The 22178-nt window shown below is 39.0% G+C and overlaps 1 protein-coding gene across 1 annotated transcript in view; it reads left to right on the top strand.

Moving 5' to 3' along the window:
- Positions 1–3562: 3562 nt before the first annotated feature.
- psmc4 (proteasome 26S subunit, ATPase 4) overlaps positions 3563–22178 on the top strand; it is a 39497-nt gene continuing 20881 nt past the window's right edge. The window contains exons 1-6 of the mRNA XM_034174165.1: positions 3563–3655; positions 5729–5827; positions 9595–9781; positions 14065–14211; positions 14578–14687; positions 19739–19832. Of these exons, the coding sequence (XP_034030056.1) occupies positions 3611–3655; positions 5729–5827; positions 9595–9781; positions 14065–14211; positions 14578–14687; positions 19739–19832 (682 nt within the window). The 5' untranslated portion in view covers positions 3563–3610. The remainder of the gene's footprint in view (positions 3656–5728; positions 5828–9594; positions 9782–14064; positions 14212–14577; positions 14688–19738; positions 19833–22178) is intronic.

The raw sequence follows: 22178 nt of genomic DNA, 5'->3' as shown, positions 1-22178 counted from the left end.
ACAATGAAAGTGTGTTAAGAAATTTGTTCTAGTAGTCTGTGATGACTTTTTCACCTTTTTTCAGCATCATTATATGCAAATATTGCCGTTTTGTGCTTGTCCCACACCCAGACTTTTGATCTTCAATGATAAAAATGAATGGTAAAGAAACGTTTTTTCTAATGTTTTAAAATATCTCTGGATAAAATATCAGTAAAATAATCAAAACATAATTGGGGTATTCAATGTCATACAACTGTTGTGATTTTTTTAAACAAAATTGTTGTCCCACACTATTGCCGTAATTTCCACCACAACACTGTAATGTCCCTTTAAACAGTTTGTATGAAAGATTGTTTGGGTAGTTTCTATGGAGATAAACAGTGACATCAGAGCACATGTATATAGCGCCAAATCACAACAAACAGTTGCCTCAAGGCGCTTTATATTGTAAGGCAATGGTGTGGTGGAAATTACATTTACAAGGCCAATAGTGCCCGTAGTTAAAGAATCACCCACATAAGTATTCACAGCCTTTGCCATGAAGCTCAATACTGAGCTCAGGTGCATCTTGTTTCCACTGATCATCCTTGAGCTGTTTCTACAGCTTAACTGGAGTCCACCTGGGGTACATTCAGTTGATTGGACATGATTTGGAAAGACACACACCTGTCTACATATAAAGTTCCACAGTTGACAGTGCATGTCAGAGCACAAACCAAGCATGAAGTCAAAGGGATTGTCTGTCAACATCCAAGACAGGATTTTCTCAAGGCATAAATCTGAGGAAGGATACAGAAACATTTCTGCTGCTTTGAAGGTTCCAATGAGCACAATGACCTGTAAATGGAAGAAGTTTGGATCCACTACGACTCTTCCTAGAGCTGGTCGCCCGCCTAAACTGAGTGATTGGCAGAGAAGGGCCTTAATCAGGCAGGTGACCAAGAACCCGATGGTCACTCTAGCAGAGCTACAGCATTCCTCTGTGGAGAGACGAGAACCTTACAGAAGGACAACCATCTCTGCAGCAATCCACCAATCAGGCCTGTATGGTGGATTGCTGCAGACGGAAGCCACTTTTTAGTAAAAGGCACATAGCAGCCCACCTGGAGTTTGCCAAAAGGCACCTGAAGAAGGAAACCAGACACCATCCCTACAGTGAAGCATGTTGGTGGCAGCATTATGCTGTGGGAAAGTTTTTCAGTAGCAGGAACTGGGAGACTAGTCAGGATTGAGGGAAAGATGAATGCAGCAATGTACAGATACATCCTGGATGAAAATCTGCTCCAGAGCGCTCTTGACCTCAGACTGGGGTGACGGTTCATCTTTCAGCAAGACAATGACCCTAAGCACACAGCCAAGATATCAAAGGAGTGGCTTCAGGACAACTCTGAATGTCGTTGAGTGGCCCAGCCAGAACCAAGACCTGAATCTGATTGAACACCTCTGGAGAGATCTGAAAATGGCTGTGCACCAATGCTCCCCATCCAACCTGATGGAGCTTGAGAGCTGCAGCAAAGAGGAATGAACAACATTACCCAATGATAGGTGCATCAAGCTTGTGGCATCATATTCAAGAAGACTTGAGCCTGTAATTGCTGCCAGTGTGCATCAACACAGTATTGAGCAAAGGGTGTGAATACTTATGTACATGTGATTTCTTAGTTTTTTATTTTCTATAAATTTGCAAAAGAAAAAAATTTTTTTCACGTTTTTATTACGGGGTGTTGTGAGTAGAATTTTTAGGGAAAAAATAAATTTACTGTATTTTGGAATGAGGCTGTAACATAAAATGTGGAAAAGTGAAGCACTGTGAACGCTTTACGGATGCACTGTATATGAACACCACACTGGGAGAAGCTTATTGCATTTTCTCAGAGCATGTAAGGTCATGTTACAATTATTTGTATCTAAAAATATTTATTTTATAAAGGTTAGAAAACAGGTTAAAGCAATAAATCTTTACTTATGAGAAGCTGGAATCAGAATGGCGTTGATCAGAAACAAGTTCAACTGTCATTTGATTGCATTAAAATAGTCATTAATGTCCTACTGGTTAACAAACAGTGAATTTACTTTGCCTTTACCTTGCATCATCATAGTGGTTGTCTGCGGACCACTGTGGACATCCTACATTCCATTGCTAATCATTTGTCCAGATGTTGACAGAGTTTGTGTGTGTGTGTGTGTGTGTGTGTGTGTGTGTGTGTGTGTGTGTGTGTGTGTGTGTGTGTGTGTGTGTGTGTGTGTGTGTGTGTGTAGTCAGCAGGATTGTCAGCAGGAAGGTAATCTGCATCAGGAGAAGTGCCACAGGATCCACGGCTCTGAGGGCACCATTTCGTCTGACTCTGAGAAACACAAACCCATTACATCTAAGCTGTAATTCTAAACAGATAAATCACAATTCACTGCCATGTGGGATTCATGTGTAATTATCCTACAAAAAGACACTGGAATTTTACTCACAAAAGGAAGAAGCAGCAACAGCAGCAGCAGCAGCAGCAGCAAAAAATAAATAAATAAATAAATAAATAAACCATCAAACAAAAAGAAAAGAAATAAAAAAAATAGAAAGAAACTAAACTTTTTTATCCACTCCTCGATCTCTGTTGTTCGTTAAAACAAAAACACCTCTGTAAAATAAATAAATAAATACAAATAAAATATCTCCACTTTGATTTGACACGTACAATTACTGATGTCTTAATTAGTTATACAATAAGTACTTGCTGTTCATTGGACATTAGGAGTAATTTAAAGTTTTTACAAATTAATATAATAATAATTAATACATCAATAAAGAGTAGCGGCTAAAAGGTCATTTGGTAGAGAGAATACTCCATAGTAAGCACAGTCCCGTGTAAATTAAGATCCAAAACAAATTAAAACCTCAGTCCACTTTAGTGGACTAACCCTGTCCCCAAAAATACTTGTTTTGTTTTTGACAACAAGAATCATTTAGTGGATCTGGACCACACTACGTCTATGCCAATCCTGTGATCCTGAACACTCACTTTTTAATCCTAATTACTTATCTTTGATCCTTGTCACTCTTTTTTTATTCCTAATTGCTGACATTTGATCCTGGTCACTCACTTTGAATTCTAATTGCTGACCTTTGATCCTCTGTTTATTCCTAATTGCTGACCTTTGATCCTGACATTCACTTTTTAATCCCAATGGATGGCCTTTGATCTTGGTCATTCACTCTTTAATGCTTTTCTTTCATCAAAACATCAAATCTAGGCTTGCGTCTCAGTTGTACCTTCTGGCAAATTGTAGCTATGCACAAATTCTCCAACCTCAGCCAGAGAAGCCAGATATTTGCTTTCAGTTTTAATTTCAGGAACGTAACTTTAGACATTTGTATTTGAAATGGCATAAGCAAATTAAAATGCGTGAAACACCAAGTGTTCACTCTATATATAGAGTCATCACTGAACTGTGGAATGAATAAGTAAAATGCATATGTGGGTATTGTTGCTGTTAAAAAAAATTTCCACCAGTAACGACAAAGATGTGCAATTTTAAAAAAAAATGCTATTAAACTCCAATGTAGTCCGACTACCACAGAACTCAATTACCCATAAATCCTCCTTCCAACGTATTGCGTCATTACATACGTCGGTTGATGAATTTCAATATGGAGGACTTCGCAGCGGTAGAAAAGAGTCCGGTATGAATTTGTGACATTGTGTTCAGTTTTACATTTTAAGTAGATACAGAGTTCATCGTAAACTTTTGTAAATGTGGATATTTGAGCGTTATCTTTTACAGTTGTGCATCACAGTCTTTCAGTATATGTTACCTTGTTAAGGCGGGTGAACGTAAACCTGCCAATTCATTCTGCCTGCTAGGTCATGCAAACTTAGCTGGTGGCATTAGCATCATGCTGGAAAAGCTCGATAAACTTTTAAATGAAAGTTTAATTGAAAGGAGTCTTGAAAATTCTTGTTGATTGTGATTGTTTGGATGCAATGTTTCGTGCTTCACATGCGTTGTACTCGTAAATGTTCTTTTTGCTTTTTCGAGCTAGCACTGGTACGGTTAGCTAATCTGCTATTTGTGTAAAATGCCAATTTCTTTGTTGTTGGTCGCCTCAGATTTTGAGCTGAAGCCTGCCGTCAAACGTATACAGTCAGGTCCATAAGTATGTGGACAGTCACGTTTTTGTAATTTTGCCTCTGTATACCACCACAATGGAGTTGAAGTGAAATACTCAAGATTGTGAGTGTAGTGTAGACTTTCAGCTTTAACGCAGGAGGGTTTAACAAAATTATTGCATTTATAATTTAGGAACTACAGTCATTTCATACAAAGTAATTGGTCAGTAGATAAAGTAAATATGAGGATTATTCATTCACTAGCTGAACACACTTATTCCATTTAAGTGTTGGAGGGCTGGAGCCTATCCCAGTGGTCATTGGGCGAGAGGAAGAGTACACTGGACACGCTGGCAGAGTGTTGCAGGAATGCATTCACACAGGGCTATAAGGATTATTAATACAACTCATGACTTTAACAGCCAGTTTTCTTTAGACAAGCTATGGAATGGGTACATAAATTGTAAATGGACTGCATTTATATCGCACGTTTCCATCTGCATCAGACGCTCAACGCGCTTTAAAATAATGCCTCACATTCAACCCGATGTCAGGGTGCTGCCATAGAAGGTGCTCACTACACACCTGGAGCAACTAGGGGATTAAGGACCTTGCTCAAGGGCCCTTAGTGATTTTCCAATCAGGCTGGGATTTGAACCAAGGATCCTCTGGTCTCAAGACCAACGCTTAACCACTAGACCAGGGGTGGGCAACCTGTTCCAGAAAGAGCCATGAGGGTGCAGGTTTTCTTTGCAGCCACTGACTCCACCAGGTGATTTCACTGATTAACTGATTCCATCTGCTCAAAGTGATATTAATCAGTAAAATCACCTGGTGGAGTCAGTGGCTGCAAAGAAAACCTGCACCCTCATGGCTCTTTCTGGAACAGGTTGCCCACCCCTGCACTAGACCATCACCTCCTAAAAACCATTTCATTGACATCAATCATTGATAAATACAAACAGTCCTATAAGGGCCTGAGGCTCATTGGTGTTAGTGATTAATTATCTCTGATTGTATGTGGAACGTGGTGAAGCTCAGACTCGGAAAAGTGCAATGCAACAGCCATTCAAATTGGAAACTCAGTCAAGATTTGTGAAGAAGACTGAGTTTGCTGTAACATACAGATTAAGTGTCTTATTAATAAATATGAACAGTACACTGATGAATCTGTCTGGAGCAAGCAGTTCTCAAAAAAAAAACAAAAAAAAACTGAGGAGCTATACAAGAAGAGAGAAGACACCACGAACAGTTACAGGTTTTATGGCTGTGATTGGAGAAACTGTATTGTGAAACTTTTGTATGTTTGTATCGCCATTCACATCTTAATTGGTGGAGTGGAGAAGAGTGATTTTCATTCAAGAAAAAGGGTCAAATCTAGGCTCCAGTGTCCTGTGTGCTTTCTAGCAAAGTGTAGCTGTAATTTCACATCTTTGTTTTACGAAAATCTCAGTTTCACTGCACCATGAAGCCATACTACTGGTGATGCAACAGGCAACTTTATTGTGGTGGTGCACAAAAGCAGAAATGCAAAATTGTCATTGGCCAAATCCTGATGGGCTTGACTGTATGAACTAATTGAAAATCTGTTGGTGATTTCGCTGCTTTGACTTGAGGTTGCTGTGTTTTTGTCATCTTGTTTACAGGAAGAAATGCCAGCAGTGCTGAGCTCCAGACCTCAGACAGGTTTGTCCTTCCTAGCACCAGAGCCAGAAGATCTTGAGGATCTGTACAGCAGATACAAGGTCTGAGACATTTTTGAGCTTTGGTGTCACAGTGATAGTCCAAGCCTAAATTAAACCCTGCCATCTGACAGTCGAGGATCGATATTATGTGGTCCCCCTGTTTGTTTGTTCTAGACACTAAAATTCAGGAAGTTTTTATGACTTAAAAAGGAATTTTATGGATTGATGGTCCCTGTGTCAAGGAAGCATTGAAACGTGGTGATTAAAATTTCGATTCAGAATTCTGACTGCCATCTTTTGTTGGCTGACAGAGGTGGTTGTTTGTGCAACAGTCAGTCTGTGGGTATAAAACTCATGGTGTGCTTCCAGTTTCAGTTTTTTTTTTTAATTTTCATAAACTTAGACTTGTTTTTATTGTTATTCAGTAAAAAAACAAAAAACAAAAAAAAAAAACGTCACAAATGTCACAGAATGAAATATTGATGCGCTGCACAAATGGATGTTGTTGTCCTTTCAGCTGCTCCCGTTTTCTTCGGGGTTGCCACAGCGGATTCAGCCAGATCCGCATTGGTATTTAGTACTACATGTTTTGCGCTGGATGCCCTTCCTGATGTAACTCCAGCCGTACCTGGAGAAAAACACACACAGGTCCTGGTGTTCTGAATAGATCTCCCAAGTAGTAACCAAGCCCCACACTGCTTAGCTTCTGAGATCTGATGGGATGGATAAAAACACAGAATAAAGCATGGTGCTAAGGAAAATTTTCTTTTGCATTTTTTGATTACAGAAAGAAACCTGTAGACCTGACTCAGTGGGGTGACCATCTGCAAGAGACAAATAATTACTCTCCGCAAAATCTATCTTGTGATGTGTGTGTGTTATTTCCATTTGCAAGTTCATTGGGTTTTTTTCCTTCCCTTTTGTCCCACTTGGTCTGTGAAATTTTTCTCTGCAGGCTCAATGGAGCTGCATTCAGATTGGTTAAAAATGCGACCAGGATTGAACACTTCTCCACTTCTACAACCCCTGGCAGAAATTATGGAATCACCGGCCTCGGAGGATGTTCATTCAGTTGTTTAATTTTGTAGAAAAAAAGCAGATCACAGACATGACACAAAACTAAAGTCATTTCAAATGGCAACTTTCTGGGTTTAAGAAACACTATAAGAAATCAAGAAAAAAAATTGTGGCAGTCAGTAACAGTTGCTTTTTTAGACCAAGCAGAGGGAAAAAAATATGGACTCACTCAATTCTGAGGAATAAATTATGGAATCACCCTGTAAATTTTCATCCCCAAAACTAACACCTGCATCAAATCAGATCTGCTCGTTAGTCTGCATCTAAAAAGGAGAGATCACACCTTGGAGAGCTGTTGCACCAAGTGGACTGACATGAATCATGGCTCCAACACGAGAGATGTCAGTTGAAACAAAGGAGAGGATTATCAAACTCTTAAACGAGGGTAAATCATCACGCAATGTTGCAAAAGATGTTGGTTGTTCACAGTCAACTGTGTCTAAACTCTGGACCAAATACAAACATGGGAAGGTTGTTAAAGGCAAACATACTGGTAGACCAAGGAAGACATCAAAGCGTCAAGACAGAAAATGCACAACAAAACAAATGAGGAACGAATGGGAGGAAACGAGTCAACGTCTGTGACCGAACTGTAAGAAACCGCCTAAAGGAAATGGGATTTACATACAGAAAAGCTAAACGAAAGCCATCATTAACACCTAAACAGAAAAAAACAAGGTTACAATGGGCTAAGGAAAAGCAATCGTGGACTGTGGATGACTGGATGAAAGTCATATTCAGTGATGAATCTAGAATCTGCATTGGGCAAGGTGATGATGCTGGAACTTTTGTTTGGTGCCGTTCCACTGAGATTTATAAAGATCACTGCCTGAAGAGAACATGTAAATTTCCACAGTCATTGATGATATAGGGCTGTATGTCAGGTAAAGGCACTGGGGAGATGGCTGTCATTACATCATCAATAAATGCACAAGTTGATATTTTGGACACTTTTCTTATCCCATCAATTGAAAGGATGTTTGGGGATGATGAAATCGTTTTTCAAGATGATAATGCATCTTGCCATAGAGCAAAAACTGTGAAAACATTCCTTGCAAAAAGACACATAGGGTCAATGTCATGGCCTGTAAATAGTCCGGATCTTAATCCAATTGAAAATCTTTGGTGGAAGTTGAAGAAAATGGTCCATGACAAAGCTCCAACCTGCACAGCTAATCTGGCAACAGCAATCAGAGAAAGTTGGAGCCAGATTGATGAAGAGTACTGTTTGTCACTCATTAAGTCTGTGCCTCAGAGACTGCAAGCTGTTATAAAAGCCAGAGGTAGTGCAACAAAATACTAGTGATGTGTTGGAGCGTTCTTTTGTTTTTCATGATTCCATAATTTTTTCCTCAGAATTGAGTGATTCCATATTTTTTTCCCTCTGCTTGGTCTGAAAAAGTAACCGTTACTGACTGCCACAAATTTTTTTTTTCCTGATTTCTTATAGTGTTTCTTAAAGCCAGAAAGTTGCCATTTGAAATGACTTTAGTTTTGTGTCATGTCTGTGATCTGCTTTTTTTTTCCCTACAAAATTAAACAACTGAATGAACATCCTCCGAGGCCGGTGATTCCATAATTTTTGCCAGGGGTTGTATCAGAAAAGTGTTGAGTAAGACACAGTGGATGTGCCAGACTTTGTTGCTTCTGGGTCATTGCAAAATTCAACAAGTGTACCTATATGGAAATAGGTTTTAAATAACCAAACATAAGTCTGCAAAATTAAAGATGTCATGAAAACTGATGCTTTATGTACCAGATCAAAACCATATTCTGAAAATCTGGCAATACGAGTTTTGTAATGCCATCAGTACGGAGGTCACAGTTTTCACATACAGTGGCTTGCAAAAGTATTCAGCCCCATGGCATTTCACACATTTTAATTTGTTTATAGCATTTCAAATACAAAAAGTAAATCAGGCTTCTCAATATAAAGTTTCTGAATTATCTTCCTTAGACTCAAACTGAAAGTAAATCTCTACAACTTGATATAAATTAATTAAAAATATAAAAGCCAAGATGATGTGTTGCATAAGTAATCAGCCCCTTTGGTATAATACCTGTAAGTAATCAGTTTATTGCAAGTTTTCTTCAGTCAAGTCAGGGGATGGATACGTGAACATTTCCAAGTCACTGAATATGTCTTGGAACTTTATTTACATCAGCTGTGAAGAAATACAAGCAGTAGGGCACTTTATGGTAAATCTTTGTAGAGTAGACAATTCTCAAAAACTGAGTAACTGTGCAAGAAGGAGAAGAGTGAGGAAAGCCGCCAAGACACCCAGACAACCCAGATGATGTTACAGGCTTCTGTGGCTGTGATTGGATAAATTGTGCACAGTGCATATACAGCTTCATGATGAAGTGGTACAGAGGAGGATTTTCTTTCACCAAAACATTAAATCTAGGCCTGCATATCAGATGTACCTTCTGGAAAATTGTAGCTGAACCTTCAGGTCTTCTTTTTAATAAAAACCCTCCTCTATACCACTTCATCAGGAAGTTGTGTAACTGTGAGATTGTGTAACCAAAACATTGTGTAAAACCAAAAGGGGGTCACCTTGCAATTTTGTAACTGATAATAGATATAAGAGCTTATTTTTCTCCCAAAAGTTCCTTGTTAAATGTTGTATTATCGCTGCATTTTTATTTGATCCCACCACCATAGCAAATTGGGCTAGAGTAATGATATTTAGGGTGCTTACTTCTCTAGATGTCTTACTGTACTTTTGTTTTTCTTTGTGTTGTAGAAGCTGCAGCAAGAGCTGGAGTTTCTGGAAGTGCAGGAGGAGTACATCAAAGATGAGCAGAAGAACCTGAAGAAAGAGTTCTTGCATGCCCAAGAAGAGGTGAAGAGGATCCAGAGCATTCCACTTGTCATTGGCCAGTTTCTTGAAGCTGTTGATCAAAACACCGCCATTGTTGGTTCAACTACAGGTACAGATAAAACTTGTGATATTCCTGTCACACCTTTTATAGTCCCTTCATGAGTATTAAGCATTAATATACTGTCTAATACCAATATTATAAAAATATATTGTGTATTTTTCTTCTGTTTTATAAATGTTACAGCATGCTCAAATATTAATTACAAATGCATTATAGCTAAAACGTATTTTTGATCTCAATGATTTCTGACAGCACTGATGGGGTTATAGGACAAGTCTACTTTTGTTACCTCAGTCATATTAAAATGTTCATTTTTAAGCCTTTCAGTGATCTGATCACCTTTTGACAGTTATATTGTTGTTGTCGTGAGAGAAATTGCATTTTCAAAAAAAAAAAAATCACTGCCAAGGAAATAGGTGGGTATCAATTAGGGCTTATATTGAGCTCTAAACCCTCTTCTTAAATGAACAAATTGATTAAGCATGTATTTGAAAATAAATATGAATTTCTTTTCATATTTCATATAAAAGATATACATGGATTAGGAAGTATTTCTCTCCTCAACCTAGGAATGAATGGAGTGCATAGCTATTTGAATTTCACTTGAATGGGTTAATAGTTCGGAGTGAAGGACCTCATTGTAGCTCTTAGGATGTGCCTGTGACATATCAGCACAGAGGAATGAAATTGTTTTCTTGCTTATTTGTATAGATCAGGGGTATTCAACTCATTCCAAAAAGGGCAGAGAGGGTGCAGGTTTTCTTTTCTGAACTGATACCATCTGCTCAAAGTGATTTTAATCAGTGAAATCACCTGGTGGAGCGTGTGGTTACAAAGACAACCTGCACACTCTCGATCTTTTCTGGAACAAGTTGAACACCCCTGGTATAGAGGTTTCTTGCTGTGCAAACTAGAAGTCTGTGCACAAAACATCTTAATTATTTCAGTGGACAACCCAGAAAAGACCTTGGTCCTTTGTGTATAGTGATACTGTGGTTTATACAAGCTTCCATCAGTTTGGTCGCATCTAATTAAAGCTCCATGAACAGGGAAGGAACAGGAGATATTAATATTCAGGAGATAGAAATAGTTGTTCAGTCATCTGTTTTGTCCTGTTGTAGGAAGCGGGCATTATTTTTCTTATTTTGAGCATTACTTATCGTAACTCAGTAAAAAGTCATTTTGCAATTTGATCTCTGCCAGAGATAATTTACAAGACTAGTGACTGGAAATTCAATTTGGTAAGCCAAGAATTTAAAAATGAATGAACAAGCATACGTCATACACAGTGCATCCTGAAAGTATTCACAGCACTTCATTTTTTCCACATTTTATGTTACAGCCTTATTCCAAAATTGATGAATTCTTTGTTTGCTCTTTGTTTTGTTTTATTTCGGGCTGTGAAAATTGTAAATGAAGTCGCAAATGTGATACGAAATCCGGATCAATTGTCTTGGTAATGGTCTGATATGGGAAAATATCAGACCGGAAATCAGCCAATCAGAACACACGTGCCATCGTAACCATGTAGTGTCGTCTCATCAAATAGTAGTAACACTGTATTCTAATCCATGTGACAGACTGTGTATTATAATTTTGTCATCTTGCCACTATGGGAAAATAGTCTTTTCACACAACTTGTATTGTGACAATACAAGTTGTGTGAAAAGACTCCTCTCTGTGGTGGAAAAAGTGACCTGACCCAACAAAAAAATGTATTTTTTGGAGGGTTTTTTGGTGGGTAAATAAACCTGAAAATGCACCAGAATGCATGTGAGATTTCAAGTTTTTCTGAGGGAGAACCCTCAGACATCCCAACAGGGGCTTCAGGCCTTCGCCCCTTACCAAAAACTTTCCTCGGTGGAAAGTCAATGGGGGCAGACGAGATTTGTCCTGAGTTGCTGAAGTCTTTGTTTGTTGTTGGGTTTTCATGGCTGACACACTTATACAGTGTTGCAAAGACTCAAATTTTTAGTGAAAATTTCAGCTTCTACATCAACATTAGTCATCCAGTAAATGACATAAATAATCTAGGTAAGTTTTACTAAGAAACTTGAACTTATTTTAACTTGGAAAGATGGCTATTACTGACAGTGGTAATTTTCTTGTATTTTTAACCTTTTGGACATGTATACTTTGAAAGACCAGAACTTGAGAGAAAATAAAGTTAGAGCCAAAATTTAAAAGTTTCTGCAACCATAAAGGTTAGAGATATGAACTAATTACTAAAAACAGCAAATTGAAGACATCAATTTTTGACCTCTTTGGGACTGAATGCTCTACAATATTGTGAAAATGCCCATACGTTCTGTCTTGCAAGAATAAATTGCATATATGGGTATTAATGTTCATAAATGGTTCTGCCAGTGTGGCTCTTACCATTACTATATATGCAGACAGGGGAGGAAAAAAAAGCTTTCAAGCAGAAAATGAGAAGTTTCACCAGTGGGAATAAGTTGGAAAATATATACACACATATGTATATGTGTAACACATAACCTAGACTGCTATTATTTGTCAAGAAAATTTCTAAAGGAAATAGGGCTGGATGCAAAAAAAAATGGGAGAATTTGAAAAAGAAACTAGATGCAGCCCATAACATACATACAGGTGCTGGTCATGTAATTAAAATATCATGAAAAAGTTTATTTCAGTAATTCCATTCAAAAAGTGAAACTTGTATAATGTGTATAATGTATACTAATTAATTAATTACTAATCAATCAATTAATGATTAATCAAACAATATTAATTACTATTATTGATTAATTATTATTAGTATTATTAACATGAATTAATTGCTAATTAATTAATTATTAATACTATTAATTATTCTTATAAATTACAAATTAAATTAAGTAACATGACATGATTGCGATGTGTTGAAGAAATCTGTGACTTTTATTTCTTTGCATTTATGCAAAAAGGTGAGAAAATAAAATGAGCAAACAGGCCACTGCAACAAGTTGTGTTTCGGTTGCCATGTTAACAAACAGTGAAGATAGCAGTTTGACACGGGCAGTTTCTCCTAAGGCGGAGGGGTGCCTCAGTTCATAGGGCTAGAGGCATACCCCTTCGCCTTTCCCCTTGTTTTAAAGGGGTAGGGGTAGGGCCAAGGGGAAGGGGTACAAAAGAGAATTGAGATTGGGGTTAGACCATTAGTTGGACATCAAATCAAAGGAGGAGCAATGCGGATTCTGTCTTGTTTGTGGAACAGTGGACCAGCTCTTTATACGAGGGTAGGCTGAAAAGTTCTAAGTCTCCCCATGAAGGAGTAATGCATTAACTGCATTATAGTGAGCCTTAGAACTTTTCAGCCTACCCTCGTAAGATATCAGAAGCGTCTTGGGAATATGACCAACCAGTCCTCTTGTGTTTTGTGGACTTGGAAAAGGCATATGACTGGGTCCCTCTGGGTATCTGGTGGGGGGTGCTGTGGGAAGCAGAGTGTGAAGTTACTGGGATGAGAATCAGCACTTTCAAATCTGAGACCAAAGTCCTCTGTTGGAAAATGGTGGATTGTCCCCTCTGGGTCAGGGGAGAGTTACTGCCCCAAGTGGAGGAGTTTAAGTACCTCAAGGTCTTGTTCACAAATTGGGGTAAATTGGAGCGTGTGATTGATAGATGGATTGGGCTGGGCCTGAAATCTTGCGGACGCGGTACTGGAACATTGTGGTGAAGAAGGAGCTAAGCCAGAAGACAAGGCTCTCAATTTACCAGTCGATTTGCGCTCCTATCCTCACCTATGGTCATGAGATTTGGGTAATGTCTGAAAGAATAAGATTGCAGATACAAGCAGCAGAAATGAGATTCCTTTGTCGTGTATCTGGGCTTGCATTCCTGGACAGGTTGAGAAGCTCAACTATCCAAGAGAGACTCAGAGTAGAGCTGCTGTTTCTTCGTATTGAAATTTGCCATTTGAGGTGGTTCAGGCACGTGATGAGGATGCCCCCTGGTTGTCTCACTAGGGAGGCCTTTCAGGCACATCCAAATGGAAGGAGGCCCTAGGGAAGACCTAGGACACGCTGGAGAGATTGTATTTCCTCGCTGGCTTGGGAACGCCTTGGGACCCACCAGGAAGAGTTGCAGGACTTGGCCGAGGATAGGGAAGTGTTGGATGAGCTGCTTGCTTAGCTGCCACTGCGACTCGGATAAGCGGTTGAAAATGAATGAATGTTTCAAGCCTTTTTGTATTTTTCAGGGAACCTGAAAGAGCTGGATTATATTAAATTATATATTTTAAATATTTAATATGAGCTTCATGTCTTAAATTTATAATGTGTTGTGTTTCTATATTCTTTCTTTTTTTATTTTTATGATTCAAATCTCAGGATCCAACTACTATGTGCGCATCCTGAGCACCATCGACAGAGAGCTACTTAAGCCCAATGCTTCAGTGGCTTTGCACAAGCACAGCAATGCCCTGGTTGATGTTCTCCCTCCTGAAGCTGACAGTAGCATCATGATGCTGACCTCAGGTACCACTCTGTCCCAGAGGGTTTGATGCTGCAAAGTCTGCACACATTTAACTGAGAAGTCCAAAGGTTCTCACACCAGACTCTGGAAAGTCACTAGGGCCACATCTTGCAGTTCTTATTTTATCTGCCAGTGTCACAGGAGGTTTTTAACAATGTAACTGTTTCTTGAAAAAAAAAATCTGGTAGTTTTACATTAAGATAAGTTTTTAGCCATGAAAAGTGTATAATGTTCCATTTTTAATAATCTTTTATTTTTTTTATAATTTTATTTTTAATAATCAAAGAACACTTGTGAAGTTGTCGCTTTTATTGTGTTTGAATAGCAGGAGGTGCTATTGCTATTGTTCTCTGTGTTTCTGTTCTTAGATCAAAAGCCGGATGTGATGTATGCTGACATTGGCGGCATGGACATTCAGAAACAAGAAGTTCGGGAAGCAGTGGAGCTGCCCCTAACACATTTTGAACTCTATAAACAGGTTGGATATTCATGGTGAAAGTTGGATAGCATGAACACTGACCAGTGTTGATGTATTTTGTTGTTCATGTGACAGTGGTTGGGATTACGTAGTCCAGGGTAATCTGTAGTGGGAGTCTGAAGCAGGTTCAGACAATCCTGCAGAGGTGCAGTTATGCTCCGGAGAGAAAGAGTACAAAAGTCTGGAGCAAGACTGAGTACATGTATGTGAATGAGAGGGAGTCTGGTGGAATATTGATGCTGCAAGGAGTACAGGTGGACAAAGCAGATGAGTTGAAATAGTTGGTCAACTAATAAAAGTAATGGAGAGTGTGGTTGAGAGACATAGAAGAGAGTGCAGAGAAGATGGAGTGGATGGTGAAAGGTGGCAGGAAGGATTTGTGACAGAAGAAAATCGACATGAGTGAAAAGGAAAGTTTACAAGGCTATAGTGGGACCAATGATGTACAGCTTGGAAGCAGTGGCACTAAAAAAAAGAAAAGAAACATGGTGCAGGCATAGCTGAAGATGCTGTTTTATTTGGGAGTGACGATGTACAGGATTAGGAATGGACACATTGGAGGGACAGCACAGATGGGACAGTTTGTAGACTGTGAGGCAAGATTGAGATGATTTGGGCATGTGCAGAGGAGGGAACCAGGGTACATTGCGAGAATGAAGATGAGGATGAGCCACCAAACAGGAGGAGTTGAAGGAGGATAAAGAGGAGGTTTATGGATACGCTGAGGGAGGACATGCAGGTGTTTTGTATGACATAGGAAGATGCTGAAGACATAGTGAGTTGGAAATGGTTGATTTGCTGCTGTGACTCCAAATGGGAGCAGCTGAATGAAGAACAAATATTCTGCAGGTGCATCTCAAAAAATTTTGTCTAGGGATGGGTATTGAGAACCAGTTCTTTTCGAGAATTAAGAAATTATTCAATCCACCGACATCAATAGTTTTTTTTTTTTTTTTTTTTGCTTAACGTTTCCCTTATCGGTCCTTCAGAGTTGCCGGTGTTTGTCATTTCTCTACGTTGATTGCAGACCCTGTAGCGGGTCTGTAATCCACCGCTTCTGCAGCGCAGCTCTGCTTGAAGCTTGATCCAATGAAGCAGTGCTCTGACCCGCTGTTATTGGTTCTCTGCTTCATTGCTTTTCAGAAGCGACAAGTCTGCTTCTTAACCTCTCTCAAAGCCATTTAAAAATGTCAATCATGAGTCACTTTTGTGGAGATTAAAGTGTGACTCTTGTCTTGTTGCCGGCAAGAAATGAGAATTGTCCTCTGTTCCATTCGCACAGCCCAAACACTATGCCGCTCTCTGCCGAGTCAAGTTAGAGTCCTGCCGGAATTAATAACTTCAAAGCGTATCACTGTTTTAAATCAAATCACACCTCTTTCCAAATTCTGTTACAGACAACAAAGTACAATCTACCACAATGTTTTTTTTTTCCTCCCAAAATGAGACGTCCTGCGTTCTTTATGAATTATGGCCCAGTCACATGGCACACGATGATTCCTGAATGAAGGGAACAAAGTTAAAAAGTCACAAATCGTTGAGAAATGGTGGACGAACTAGCTTTATCACCAAATAACCTGCAAACCAAGAGCGCAAAAGGGATAAAAGAGGAACAAAATGAAACCAAAGCTAAAGTTGACCTCGACACTTTAAATGAAATGCACCTGGAGCCACTGCTGGAGCAGTGTGTGTGTCTGCAACTCTGAGTTCCAGGACTCGGCGCAGGGACGGATCCCATAGTGCCTGAGTCCTGGAGAAACTGCAAACAGAAGTTTTGGAGATCTGTGCGCATGTCAGTGGATCCACCTGCTCTGGTTCCTTGTCCAGAACAAAAGAGGGATCATCTCTTTCATCATCATCAGAATCCTCACTGTCTGACAACACACTGGGCGCTATGTCTTGCTCCAATTTAAAAAAAGAAAGAAAAAAAAACTCTGAGTTGTGGCTGCTGTATCACTGTATTACCTTACAAAGTCATATATATTGTTTTATAACAGAAAACTGCCAAAAGGGGGAAAATATAAGTGGAAAGATGATTGAATATATCAGAGCAGTAAATTGATCAGTCCGTGTGAACTCGCATTGACTCCCCATGTGCGGTTATTCCACAAGCTGCCACTGATCCTCAGTGTGAATTCTGCCTTCCAGAACAGCTCCTTATACAACTCGTGGCAAAAATTATGGAATCACCGGCCTCGGAGGATGTTCATTCAGTTGTTTAATTTTGTAGAAAAAAAGCAGATCACAGACATGACACAAAACTAAAGTCATTTCAAATGGCAACTTTCTGGCTTTAAGAAACACTATAAGAAATCAAGAAAAAAAATTGTGGCAGTAACAGTTACTTTTTAGACCAAGCAGAGGGAAAAAAATATGGAATCACTCAATTCTGAGGAAAAAATTATGGAATCATGAAAAACAAAAGAACGCTCCAACACATCACTAGTATTTTGTTGCACCACCTCTGGCTTTTATAACAGCTTGCAGTCTCGGTGGCATGGACTTAATGAGTGACAAACAGTACTCTTCATCAATCTGGCTCCAACTTTCTCTGATTGTTGTTGCCAGATCAGCTTTGCAGGTTGGAGCTTTGTCATGGGCCATTTTCTTCAACTTTCACCAAAGATTTTCAATTGGATTAAGATCCGGACTATTTGCAGGCCATGACATTGACCCTATGTGTCTTTTTGCAAGGAATGTTTTCACAGTTTTTGCTCTATGGCAAGATGCATTATCATCTTGAAAAATGATTTCATCATCCCCAAACATCCTTTCAATTGATGGGATAAGAAAAGTGTCCAAAATATCAATGTAAACTTGTGCATTTATTGATGATGTAATGACAGCCATCTCCCCAGTGCCTTTACCTGACATGCAGCCCCATATCATCAATGACTGTGGAAATTTACATGTTCTCTTCAGGCAGTCATCTTTATAAATCTCATTGGAACGACACCAAACAAAAGTTCGAGCATCATCACCTTGCCCAATGCAGATTCAAGATTCATCACTGAATATGACTTTCATCCAGTCATCCACAGTCCACGATTGCGTTTCCTTAGCCCATTGTAACCTTGTTTTTTTTTCTGTTTAGGTGTTAATGATGGCTTTCGTTTAGCTTTTCTGTATGTAAATCCCATTTCCTTTAGGCGGTTTCTTACAGTTCGGTCACAGACGTTGACTCCAGTTTCCTCCCATTCGTTCCTCATTTTGTTGTGCATTTTCGATTTTTGAGACATATTGCTTTAAGTTTTCTGTCTTGACGCTTTGATGTCTTCCTTGGTCTACCAGTATGTTTGCCTTTAACAACCTTCCCATGTTGTTTGTATTTGGTCCAGAGTTTAGACACAGCTAACTGTGAACAACCAACATCTTTTGCAACATTGCGTGATGATTTACCCTCTTTTAAGAGTTTGATAATCCTCTCCTTTGTTTCAATTGACATCTCTCGTGTTGGAGCCATGATTCATGTCAGTCCACTTGGTGCAACAGCTCTCCAAGGTGTGATCACTCCTTTTTAGATGCAGACTAAAGAGCAGATCTGATTTGATGCAGGTGTTAGTTTTGGGGATGAAAATTTACTGGGTGATTCCATAATTTATTCCTCAGAATTGAGTGAGTCCATATTTTTTTCCCTCTGCTTGGTCTAAAAAGTAACCGTTACTGACTGCCACAATTATTTTTCCTGATTTCTTATAGTGTTTCTTAAAGCCAGAAAGATGCCATTTGAAATGACTTTAGTTTTGTGTCATGCCTGTGATCTTTTTTTTCTACAAAATTAAACAACTGAATGAACATCCTCGGAGGCTGGTGATTCCATAATTATTGCCAGGGGTTGTATAATCATTTGAATCATCTACCTGTTGCCACATGTACATAAGGGCTGGATTGTCATTCCTAAACTCATATTGTTATATTTAATAGAAAATAAGCGCACGCAACTCATATTGTTATATTTAATAGAAAATAAGCGCACGCAGGAGCTGCTGCTGCCACTGCGTTCAAGTACTGTCGGAAATTACACAACTTTTTGTTGTTTCAAATTCAGTAGTTGCTTGTGGCAAAAAAATTAATTGTATCCAAACAAATGATTAATTCTGGCCTATATATGGTGTCTGAGCCCAGTGAAGCTTACCACCCACCCAGATAAAAAAAAAAAAATGCAAGCAAACAGGCTAAGTTTGTCCTGTAACTTCCGACGGCACATGAATGCAGCAGCAGCGCTCAAACGGCTTCTGTACTGTGAAAACATTCAGCTGGTTGAATGACGTCAAACTAAATGCTAACGTTACAACAACTAAGCAAATGATAAGAAACCATCAAGAACGACAGCAAAACGAAATACAGACGAATTGAGGTTTTCAGTGGCATTCGTTCAAATTTTCAACAGTTTAAAAATCCTGACAAAGTGTCAGCTGCAGGAACGAAGCTGCGTGAAAGTTAAACGATGCAAACGGAAGTCCAGATTTCTTGTTTCATTTGGGCTTCGTTGCACTTCGTTAAGTGCCGTGTGACTGGGCCATTACATTGTAGCTGACATGCAGCGCAGCCAGCTGAGCTCAGCTCAGAGGTATGGAGTGACATTCATGCCATTAATGTCTGAAAGGAAATGCTTTCAACAAAAATGACATTTTATTTCTGTTTATGTCCAGAGATCAAGGATCCACCATGTAGAGTTTCTTTAAGTCCAGAGATCAATGATCCAGTGACCAATTTCATATTTATTTACTTTAAGACTCAATAAAATGTTGTTGACATAGAAAATCTGTAAAGCCTACTTTTAGTACACAGAAAATTCACAAGAGGTATTGATAAGGGAACAGATAAGGAATTGGATCGATAATCTGAATCGATAATGGAAAAAAAAATTTAACTTTTTCATGATCTAATTTTTTTAGATGCACCTATACATGACTACCATAATAACTTTCCTGACACAAATAATTTTCATACCCATTGACACAGGCAGAAACTACAAATTGTTTGAACTGTCAGTCTTCATACTCACACTCACACTGTCTTTTTCTTTCTTTTTTCTTTTCCCCTGTTAGATTGGTATTGATCCACCCAGGGGTGTCCTTATGTATGGACCTCCAGGCTGTGGAAAGACCATGTTGGCTAAGGCTGTGGCACATCACACTACAGGTAACTCACCACGCAACAGATGTGTGTTTAGTACTAAACCAAAACTAGAAATCTCTCACACACTCATCTTCGACTGCTTAGTCCAGTTAAGGGTCGTGGGGGCCTGGAGCCTATCCCAGCAGTCATAGAGTGCGAGGCGGGGTACAACTGGGACAGGACACCAGTCTGTCACAGAACTAGAAATAAACCTTTTTGTTTCCTGTTAATTATGTAATTTACTGTTCTTAATATATTTATAAATTGTTTAGGTTCTTATCATGTACACACTGTTATTATTAGCAATATTATTATTTTTATTTTATTATTCTATTTTGTCATTTCATTTTTAAATGGACCCCAGTGGAAATGTTTTCACTTTCTTGTGTCATCCATGTATTTTTAAAATATTTACAATTATATGAGGTACTTGCATTGAACTTAATAAAATCACACATGCATGCTTTTAATATATAGATGATTTTCCACCCCCTGCTGGTGTGGTGTGTGAGTCCAGAATGTAATTATCACATTGTTGTTGTTAGCTAATGGCTGTAATTTCTCCAAAAGTATTAGTCCTATCAGCTTCCCGTTTTGGTGGCGTTCATCCTTGACCCAAAATAAAGCATACCAAACAGCAAATGTCAGCTCTCCCCAGTTTGTTATACTCACGCATGCAGAGCTTTTTGTATTTTCTGCATTCTGCTGCAAGCAGGTGCTTTTAATTTTCACACTCACAAACAGAGGCGGTGACAGAAGACATCAAAAGCACTACACTTTTCACTCATGGTAACAGCAATGTGACACAACTCACTCATGGTAACAGTAATATGACACTTAACTAAACTGACTAAACCAATTGAACTATAAAACACAATAAATCAATAACACTAACAACTCTGTTAAACTAGCATGAACCACAATAACATTTAAAACCCCAAAACCATGGTCCATTGTTTATTGATGTTGGCTAAATTTACTGGGTTCTCCAAAAATATTAGTCCCATCAACTTTTGCATTTTTGCTGCATTCATCCTTGACAAAAAATACATAAGCATACCAAACAGCAAATTAAAATTGTGACCTATCCAATATCGGGATCGGCTTCCGATACCAAGGTCATTCAAGTATCGGAAAATACTGATACAATCTGTGGCACTTTCCGATATCAGAGAGAAGCCAAATCTGTGAAACCTCTCAACTGCTGCATGCTCGCTGCTGTTTACTGTTCAGTGTGAGGAGGTGAGGGGTGGGGTGGGGTTCCTGAGCTAAAGCAAAGCTGTTTGTTCCGTACTGCAGCCGAGGGTTTTAAGCCACAGGTAGAAATGTCTGCTGAAAAAAATCAGCTGCTTTGGCGCCCAGAGACTGTGAAGCAGCTGCTCAGAGCTCAAAAGTGCAGCTGAGCAGTTTTTTTTTCTGTCTGCTCAACTACAACCCCTGCCAAAAATTATGGAATCACCGGCCTTGGAGGATGTTCATTCAGTTGTTTAATTTTGTAGAAAAAAAGCAGATCACAGACATGACACAAAACTAAAGTCATTTCAAATGGCAACTTTCTGGTTTTAAGAAACACTTTAAGAAATCAGGAAAAAAAATTGTGGCAATCAGTGACGGTTACTTTTTTTAGACCAAGCAGAGGGAAAAAAATATGGAATCACTCAATTCTGAGGAAAAAATTATGGAATCATGAAAAACTAAAGAACACTCCAACACATCACTAGTATTTTGTTGCACCACCTCTGGCTTTTATAACAGCTTGCAGTCTCTGAGGCATGGACTTAATGAGTGGCAAACAGTACTCTTCATCAATCTGGCTCCAACTTTCTATGATTGCTGTTGCCAGATCAGCTTTGGAGCCTTGTCATGGACTATTTTCTTCAACTTCCATCAAAGATTTTCAATTGGATTAAGATCCGGACTATTTGCAGGCCATGACATTGACCCTATGTGTCTTTTTGCAAGGAATGTTTTCACAGTTTTTGCTCTATGGCAAGATGCATTATCATCTTGAAAAATGATTTCATCATCCCCAAACATCCTTTCAATTGATGGGATAAGAAAAGTGTCCAAAATATCAACGTAAACTTGTGCATTTATTGATGATGTAATGACAGCCATCTCCCCAGTGCCTTTACCTGACATGCAGCCCATATCATCAATGACTGTGGAAATTTACATGTTCTCTTCAGGCAGTCATCTTTATAAATCTCATTGGAACGGCACCAAACAAAAGTTCCAGCATCATCACCTTGCCCAATGCAGATTCGAGATTCATCACTGAATATGACTTTCATCCAGTCATCCACAGTCCACGATTGCTTTTCCTTAGCCCATTGTAACCTTGTTTTTTTTCTGTTTAGGTGTTAATGA

This window comes from Thalassophryne amazonica, chromosome 7 (assembly GCF_902500255.1).
Source record: "Thalassophryne amazonica chromosome 7, fThaAma1.1, whole genome shotgun sequence".
Taxonomy (NCBI): Eukaryota; Metazoa; Chordata; class Actinopteri; order Batrachoidiformes; family Batrachoididae; genus Thalassophryne; species Thalassophryne amazonica.
Note: the sequence above shows the minus strand (reverse complement) of the source record. Positions and strands in the feature narration are given on the sequence as shown.